We start from the raw sequence: 9,866 nt of genomic DNA on the forward strand, positions 1-9,866 counted from the left end.
AAAAAGTGGAGTGGAAGCAGACAGCCCTTAAGACCAACATGCACCTCTTCATGTCTTAGGTTAACAAATAAATACGTTGGCCCAACAAAGCTATGGTAGATGATAATTCTGAACCTACCTAGGCATAATATTTCCACAAATGTTTTATTCTGAAAACACATAGTCTTTAAAGAGGTGATACTAATGATAAAAATTATGGCAAAAAGATTGGTAACCAGAGTGGTATTTTGATCCCCTCCTTAAATCCCCATACACAGACATTCTGCCTTCCTAGCTCACTGGGATGGTATTGATACCATGGTAATATGTTTTTTATAATAATCATACTCCAAATGTCTGACACCTCAGGGATACAGGAAAATAATCTAAAATAGGGGAAATTTAGAGAAGAATAAGATATTAGGAGAAATTAGGGCAATCTATACGAAAGTAAAATATGACCAAAAAATTAACAAGAGATAAATGAAAGATAATTTAAGATAAACAATTTTAGAACATAGAAAGGAAGTTCCAGACCACAAGGTTTCTATTTCCTTAAAACAAGTACATACTAAATGATACCTTAAAAGAACTAGTCCCCAGGAAAGAAGTGAATGATACCCTTCCGACAGCCAGTATATAGCTTCCTAAGTAAAATTCTTCCAGAGTGGAGAGAGATCCATAAGGACAGAGGTCTTAAAATTCTTATTTAACAATAAACTCTCTAGCCCCAAACAGTGTCAGGTTCAAAGTGCATGCTCAATAAATATTAGTTGTTAATTAAATGAATGAGGTTCTAAGGGAAATATTACTCTCTAAATTATTTCCACCTCAAAGTTAGGAATCCTGAACTTTTCATTCTTTACTTAAATATGCTGTCTCCTAAGTTATTTGTGTTTTTCACAGATTTAAAGAAAGATGTCTCAGATTCTAGGAAAATCCCGCTTGTCTCTTCATGCTACACCTACAGTTGTGAGAAAGCACATTTCAGACAACAGGGAAAACCCACAGCTCACCACAATAACACATTGTAAATTGTCTGGGCTGCTGGAGCATAAATTAAAGAGAACTGATGAAGTTGAGTGGTTAGGAGGCAGGAGGAAGGGGGTGGGGACAATACAACTGAATATAAACGCTGAGATACCTCACAGACTCAGAGACTGAACAAGAGCTTTGACAAAGAATTTTGCTATAGATTGGCTTGACCTGGGATTAGCCAGGGAATCTTCACTAGAACAAAGATGAATTCTGAACATTATTCCATAACAGAGAACAGCTCCTTGCATCCAGAGGGTGGACAACAAGGTAAGTCAGACCTTTGTTATATACTGGTAACAAAACTCTATCTTTCTCTCACACACATCTACCTATCATCTCTCTCTTTCTCTCTCTCTCTCACACACACATCTATCTATCATCTTTCTATCTATCATCTATCTTCTATCTCTCTATCCTCTGATATTAGCAGTATTTTAAAAAATGAGCCTTTGTCTTAGAAACACTTGATTACATTTTACTTCAGTCCAGGTAAAGGAGAAAATGAGAACAAGTAAATATTTCTCTATCCATGAGAAGACAGGATACCTGAGACTTGAGAGGAAACCACAAAGGTGGATTTCTGAAGATCGTTAGAGATCTGTCTTTTGTTTTAGTTTATATGATATCAATTCTTCAGATTTAACTAGAAAACTCCCTGCACTGGCCCAGTGCATTCACCACCGTTTTTTCCGTCTCCATCTGTACATGCTTCGGGATGCATTGCCTCTCTTTATAGCAATTCTGTTTTCCCCATAATGAGTTACATTCTTTATTGTCTTCACCTGTGTCTTTGTATGCTTTCTGTTTGCTTCAGCTTGTGTTCTCATGACAGCATCCTCCAGTTGCTGGGAATGAAGGTTTCCAATCTTTGAAAGAATAGCTGTATCTGAACATATCTGAACATTTACCAGGCCTGGAGGTAATTTCTTAGGAGAATGTCATGAAAAATTCTTGAAAATATGAACTTCTACTTCTACTCTTCATGGAACTCTTCATTTCATCATTCTGATTCCCCCTTTCAATCAAAGGCTTCAAATTCTACATGAATCATACATGGTTCTTCCTTTCTTTTGTTTTTCATCAAAATACATCAATATATGGTCATCTTAGCTATTTACCTTTTCCTCTCTTCTATTTATGTATTCTGTCCACAGACCTATTCTATTTCCTATTACTGGGATGCTCCCATTGTTTTTCCTATAATGTGTTTCTGTGAGGTTTTCTTGAGTTTTTCCATATATCCCTCTTCCTCTCTAACTAATGAGGTGCTCCAAAGCACTAGCATGTGGGAGGGACAATTTACTTATAAACAAAGTTATCCAGTAATAAAGGGGTGTGTTATGAACAGCAGAGCTGAACAATCTGGAGGAAGGGATTGCTTTCTGAGTGTGTGTCTATTAGACTGGTTTACGTTAAAAAGGTATCAGTCACTTCTGATAAACCCATCTTTCACCTAAGAACACAAAATCAAGTGTAGATAACAAGTGCATGCCACACAGATTTCTGGTGGCTAGGTAACCATACTTTTATGGCCCAGTTGAGCTGCTGAAAAGAAGAAATGTATATAATAACAAAACTACTCAGTAAGTAGAGAGCATAGTTGAAAGAAGAAGGACCTAATTCAGGAATCCTCAGCTTTTTCTGAGTTCATCCAATTTTCTGTTGAATGTTTAGTTTATGCTGCCCTTGTGGTTGCTTTATTAGTATGAACAATCCTTGGGCATCACCTTTGGATGTCTCAGTATATAATTGTGGATTTATTTTCAGTTTCTTCATTAATGAACAAGGCCCATAATCAGAGCAGAGTATGCTGTTGGGGGAGTGTTTTGTCACCTAGGTGATAAATCAAACTGTGAGTAACAATAGCCCTCACCAATGGAAAACAAATGTACAGTCTGAGAATTATCTCCACAGTTTGCCCGCTGGATAAGCCAATAGACTGAGCTAGGCTCTGAGTCCATGAGCTATCTGGATGAGTTAGTGTTTGCTAAGGAACCAGAACTGTTGCTTCATTGAGTCTAAGCGGCAAGATTGACTCTCACATGGGAAGAAGTGAAACTAGACAGAGAGCTCTGAACTCACCACCCTACCTACCAAAGGCTGCTTCCGGTGATCTACTGGTGAAAAAAAAGAAGACTTGCTTTGAGAAGCTGTGAGAAATAGAACTAGATAGGAGCTCAGTAAAGGCTTCTCTTGCAAAATCTGAGTGCAGACCTCCGCTGGGAAAAACAATCCCCAGCAGCAAAAGCTGATGTTGGCAACCAGTAAACAATGAAAGAAAGCACATGTCTTTGTTCAGTTTGACTTTAGAGAAATGTTTCAAGGAATAGAAATACAAAAATTTCAAAATATGTTCTCTGTTAACATCCTGTTAATTATGAAAGTCATACACATTGAAAAACAAGATATGTTTGCATTTGAGGCTATTTTGCATGGTAAACTCTAATATCATGCAAGTGGCCATTTTACATTTCAGGTTTTGAGAACATAATAGGGAAATACAGATTTCTTGTGAGGCTAGATTTTTAAAATCTCGAGAGCTCATCCTAGCAAAAATCAAATTCAATCTCTGGACACAAAATCCCCTTCTCTTCTTCCTCAATTATTTATTTATATTCTAAGATAGATATTCTTCTAGTTTTTTTTTTTAAACTAAGAATCATCATTCACATCATATTCATATTCCACAAAAATATTTCTTACTGGTGAAATCAAATTTTTACTTTGTTTCAGCACTATATGGAAGGCAAATGAAATAATCAACTTCCACCTAACATTTGTTAATATTGTTGTATTTCTTCTATTATTTTAACTTCTCTTGAAAAATTCAAATATTTGACTCTTCATCCACATATCATTTTTAATTGAGGTATAATTTACATACAAGGGATGCACAAATCATAAGTATGCAGTTTAATGAATTATAACAAAAACTCCAATCAACATTTGAAATTTTCTATCACCCTAGAAAGTTCCCCTGTGTTTCTTTCTGGTCGAATTACTTTTCCTACACACATAAAAGCAATCACTTTTCTGATTTCTATCACCATAGTTTAGTTCAACTATTCTTTTTATTTTTAAGTATAGTTAGCATGTATTATTATGTTATTTTCTGGTGTACAGCATAGTAATGCTACATCCCTTTATGTTATGCTATGCTCACCATAAATGTAGCTACTATCTGTCACCATACAATGCTACTACGGTATCATTGACCATAATTCTTACGCTGTGCATTTCATCCCCATGACTTATTCATTCCATAACTGGAAGCCTGTATCTTCCACCCCCCTTCACCCATCTTACCTATTCCCTCATCCTCCTCCCCTCTGGCAACTATCATTTTGTTTTCTGTATTTATAAGTCTGATTCTTTTTATTGTTTGTTCCTTCATTTGTTTTTTTTAAATTCCACATGTGAGTGAAATCATATGGTATTTGTCTTTCTCAGTCTGACTTATTTCACTTATAGTTCAGCAATTCTCGAATGTCATATAAATGGAAATATACAATATATAGTTATAACTGCATTTTCTTTACTCAACATTTTTTTTGAGATTCATGCATTTTGTTGCATTTATCAGTTTTTTTAATTGCTGAATAGTATTCAGATATACCATAATTTGTTCATCCATATTCTTATTAATGGATATGTGGGTTATTTCTAAGACTTGGCTCTTAAGAATAAAGCTGCTATGAACATTCTTGTTTTGTACAAGTTAAATTGCTGGATCATAGGGTGGGTGTATATTTAATTGTATAAAAAAAGAGCTTTCCAAATTATTTTTCCATTTTACTCTCCCATGAGTAATATATGAAAATTTCAATTGCTTCACATCTGTACCAACTTCACCAAAAAGTACCATCAGTCTTTTTTTTTTAATTTTCAGTCATGCTAGTTGTAGCTATTTATATATATCAGTTCAGTATTTTTTATTCATTATCCACATTATTGCATTTATGTCATCTCTCTTAAACAGTAACTACAGAGAGGTAAAGGTATTGTGCTTAGGATATCTCTTTTATATATCTTCTAGGATAATCAGAGATTTAATAAATGTTCTTGTGATTCAAACAGTAAAATTATGATATAGTTAGAATTTTTGTAGCTACTAAGTGCATAGATTGGGGAGATATTTTATGATTTCATTATTATTCCTGAATTGTTTCACTATCCTAATTCACTCGAAATTTGGGGGAAATTAGCTTATAAATTTCATATAACAAGATAAGGAAGAATTAAAATGTAAATGCCTCAGGAGAATATCGAATGTCCCTTTTTTACTTCTACAGTCTGCCTAAATTCATCATCAACTTTCTCTCTTCAGGTAATGCTGCCAGCCCTCATTTTGCAACACAGCATGAAGGGTCCCTTCAAGTTCCTATCCCATGTGCTGTTGTGAATGTGGTCCTCATCACTGTTTTAATCATAGCTCTCATCGCTATGTCAGGTGGGTCTGTACTTCATGAATTCATTGAGTCTCTGCTGTTAGCATTCATGTCCAGCTGAAATCAACAGGGATTACTTGGTCTAATTAATGAGAAATTCTGATTAATTTAGAATTATCCCAATTATTATATATGGTTGATTTCTTAAAGAATACTAAATATAATTCCATATTCCTTAGATGATCAATACAGTGCTTTCTGAGTTTTCTAGAGCTTCTTTACAGGTATTAAAAGTGTCTATGTTTTATAAATTATTGTGGGAGAAAATTACATTTGAGCATATTTTAAAATCTGAAATGAAAGGGACTGATTTAGATTCTAAATAAATAGACATTTAGTTAGAAAAAAAAATGTGGGCTTCACATTCACTGTTGATAGAAAAAATAGTATCTAAGCCATAGATTAATCAGGAATTGATCAGTCTTTTGTCTTTTATCTCCAAGGGCACAGAATGGTGGTTATGGATAATTTAAAATATATCTAGAATCTTCCAAAGAGTCAACTGTGATATGGTATTCAAAACATATAGCAATACCAAGATACATTTGTGTCTTTACAAACATGAAATTTTACAACTTTATGAAACATCCTCAGTCAGAGATCTTTCCGTATTCTGAATTACTTCCCTGTAAATTTTTCCGTCCTTCATCTCCCAATACAGTGTTATATTGACTGCATTGTAATTTATAATGCCCTGTCCCCTTTCTAGTCCGAAGACTACTTGCAAGATTTTTCTATTTTCCTGCCCCTTTCTGAGATTATGGCTCGAAAGACACCCTCTTATTTCTTATATCCTGACAATAATGATTAGGCACAACAGGAAATTATATAAGGTTGTCACCTAGCACTGCTCAGCACCTCCTGAACTGATTTTGCATACTGTGGGTATTTACTTTCTTTTGTTACTAAAACAAACCACTTTCCTGTTCACAGTGGGCCAATACAATTGTCCAGGCCAATATATGTCCCCATTGCCATCAAATAGCCATGTTTCTTCATGCTCTGATGATTGGATTGGATACCAGAAGAAATGCTATTTTATTTCCACTGAAAAGAGGGGCTGGATGCCGGCCCAAAACTTTTGCTATGAACAGGGTGCTACTCTTGCGTTCATTGATTCTGAAAAGGACATGGTAAGATAGTATTCAAAAACAATTTCTTAAAATATTGCCATTTTTTAATATAGATAATCTGTGATTTCTTTCTGTCTCCTGCTAAGTGAAGACATTGTGCCTATCTCCCTTGTGGGAAAATTTAGTTACAGAAAGCCCTTTGATCAGTCTGAGGTCCCAATCAGGGTTCAGTTTAATCTTGTAAATTTGCCTTGATTACTTAATGTCAAAGGCCAAAAATACAAATGAGCTTGTCCTAAATAGAGCTAATAAGTGATCAGCTTAGATATCATGCCTTGAATTGCAGCTTCTGAAAAATAGGATTAATTATGTACTTACCCAGAGGGGTTGTTTAACACACACCTCCTTTGTGCTTTCTTCAAGAGCTTTTTAAAACAGTATGTGGGTATAACTAATCATTGGATTGGGCTGAAAACTGAAGATGGTCAGACATGGAAATGGTCAGATGGCAAAGAATTTAACAACTGGTAAGTTGCAAGATGTCTCTTTATCCTCTCCAGAATGGCAGCTCAGGGAAGCCATTTTCCTTTCAAAGCACTGTTGTATATGATGGTTGTGCCCTTTATGAGCAGAGCTTTATCAATAATCTGTTATGTATGCTTATACTCTTTCACATTCTTTAAAGAAGGGTTTTAATATTGCCATTTTTTCCTTTTACCTACTTGCAAGTCATACAATAAATGCTTCTAGTAATTTTATCTCAGCAAATTTTAGTGTGAGTGATAGACTCAGACATATTCCAGAAATAATTACGATGATGCAAAAAGAAAAATCCAACATTGCCAATCTCATATATATATTTTCCTGATAAGCTGACTTTTTAGAAAATAATTCCCTTTTACTCTTTCCCAGTTGTCATCCCCACAAGGATAAAGCACAATATTTCTAATAGCAAATTAGAGGCTTCTATGAACCTGACAGAAAACTTGCCCCAGAATGGAAGATGTTGACTTTATTACCTGTAATTGATGTACATTTTGAAGTTTGAAGGACATTTTATATAGTTAGTATTAATCTTTGCCATCTGAAAACTCAGAACTGAATAAATTTCTAGCCTTCTAGGTTTTTTTTGAAGATTGATTGATTGATTGATTGATTGATTGATTGATTTGACAGAGAGAGACACAGTGAGAGAGGGAACACAAGCAGGGGGAGCAGGAGGGGGAAGCAGGCTTCCCGCGGAGCAGGGAGCCCGATGCAGGGCTCGATCCCAGGACCCTGGGATCATGACCTGAGCCGAAGGCAGACGCTTAACGACTGAGCCACCCAGGCACTCTAGCCTTCTAAACAGTTTTATGATAATTACTGATATGGAAAATAAATTTAAATTTTTAGAAAAGGCATTTTTAGTATGTGTCCTATGGTACTTTACACACAGATTGGCTTCAGGGACCACCCACCCTCTTAAATTGTATGCCTGATTGTTGAATGTGTATACTTTCTGGGAATTATTTCTCCAGGAGTTTAACTGAGAAACAACCAAGAGTCACTCACTCCTCTGGTGGCATGCCAACCAGATAAATGGAACACTTTGCTCTTACCTTTTTATCTTCCTTCCACAGACCCTTTTTTGCAATTCTTGTCTACTGTCTCTACAAATTGGTTTATGGTCACTTGACCAGATGACTTGCTTCATGAACTCCTATCAAGCAAAAAAAAAAAAAAAAAAAAAAAAATCTGCCGCTACCCTCGCAAAGTTCATTTTCATGTAACTGAATGGAAATAATGAACTCAAAATCATTCTGTTTCTTTATCGTTTGACAGGTTCAGCCTCCCAGGATCTGAGAACTGTGCATTTCTGAATGGTACAGGGGTCAGCAGCACAGCATGTGGAAAGAATTTATATTCGATATGTAGCAAACCCGCTAAATAATGAGGAAACATATTTGCTTTTAGACTGTTATACCATGGAACTCAAGGAAATTTGTGTTGATCGATGCTGCTCTACGGTCAGAAATTTTCCACAAAGACTTTCTGAAAAAACTTTGTCTTATTTTGGAAACCTTCTTCCAAACAAGACTATGGGAAGAAAGGTAGCGAAATTCCAGGAATATCTGCATTGTGGAACACTCTTGCCGTGAGCGGAAAAAGTCACAGGTTGACTGATCGTTACACCCAAGAATGAGAAGAATGACTTTAAACCTTATGGATGCACTTTATATTTTTTAGAATTAAAAATAATAAAATAACTAGGCTTAGAGTTATTATTTATTGTTGAATGACTACCAAAACTGAGTGTGCTTCATGTATTTGCACTATTTGAAAACGTTAGGTGGTGGTATTAAAAACCGAATGTAAACAAGAAATTTTAACTGGCAGCACAGACATTTAGTCTAAATGCTTTTTTTTTTTAAATCAGAGAACATGTATAAGTGGACAAATGCTTATGAAACTAAGCTTTGTAATATTTCTCTCTTTTTAGAGAAGTTTGCCAGGTTACGTTGTCATTTTCCCACCAAAAGAGTGGTATGATCATGTATTTATATTGTTGTTGTTGTTTTTACTTCTTCTGTGTAATTCATCTTTTTCAATGTTACATAATTCACTGTCTTAAGAATCTTACATGTAGCATTTTACAGAGATATGGACAAAAACAAATATGAGGAATATTTGTGAAACAGATAAAGTATTGGAAAATGTGCAATATGTGATGTGGCAAATTCCTATCAGGAAAACTTCTGTATTGTCAAACTTGGAATAATAATGGTCTTATCTGACTATAAATGTGTACCTTTCCTAATCAATTCTATCATGTGCAATGCTTCTTATGAAGTATTTTCCGAGTGCAATAGTGTTTCTTTGTCTTTTGTATTCAGTGCCATTATAAGCTGATTTTATGTATGTTAAAATAAAAGTAGAATCAACCATAAAAAAATAAAAGTAGAATCGACAAAATGGTTTCTAAGAAGTGTTCATTTCTTGAAATATACTAAAAATTATATGTCATACTAGAAATCAGAAAACAGAATACTATAACATTTTTAAACTTATCTATAGTAAAAACTTAGCTTTATAAATTTGTACTTTTAGAATTGCTTTCATATATATTTCCAAAAGAGCTATAAATATTTTTCTGTACAGCAGATGCTCAGTAAATATTCTAATTGACTTGGGAGGAATATATGTCATTTAAGGTTTTTTTTTTTTAAGATTTTATTTATTTATTTGACAGAGAGAATGAGAGAGAGAGCACATGAGAGGGGGGAGGGTCAGAGGGAGAAGCAGACTCCCCGCCGAGGAGGGAGCCAGATGCGGGACTCGATCCCGG

General features: G+C 34.9%; 1 protein-coding gene across 1 annotated transcript; it reads left to right on the forward strand.

Moving 5' to 3' along the window:
- Positions 1-1,140: 1,140 nt before the first annotated feature.
- Positions 1,141-9,483, forward strand: LOC123841389 (early activation antigen CD69-like). Its single transcript, XM_045870995.2, has 5 exons — positions 1,141-1,284; positions 5,345-5,467; positions 6,399-6,598; positions 6,962-7,065; positions 8,363-9,483. Exons 1-5 carry the CDS (start codon positions 1,221-1,223, stop codon positions 8,469-8,471), a joined length of 600 nt encoding a protein of 199 aa, XP_045726951.1. The 5' UTR covers positions 1,141-1,220; the 3' UTR covers positions 8,472-9,483.
- Positions 9,484-9,866: the final 383 nt, after the last annotated feature.

The sequence above is a fragment of the Mirounga angustirostris genome, unplaced genomic scaffold, assembly GCF_029215605.1.
Source record: "Mirounga angustirostris isolate CCGP_5_RB_7025 unplaced genomic scaffold, mMirAng1.0.hap1 SCAF_5, whole genome shotgun sequence".
NCBI classification, from domain to species: Eukaryota; Metazoa; Chordata; class Mammalia; order Carnivora; family Phocidae; genus Mirounga; species Mirounga angustirostris.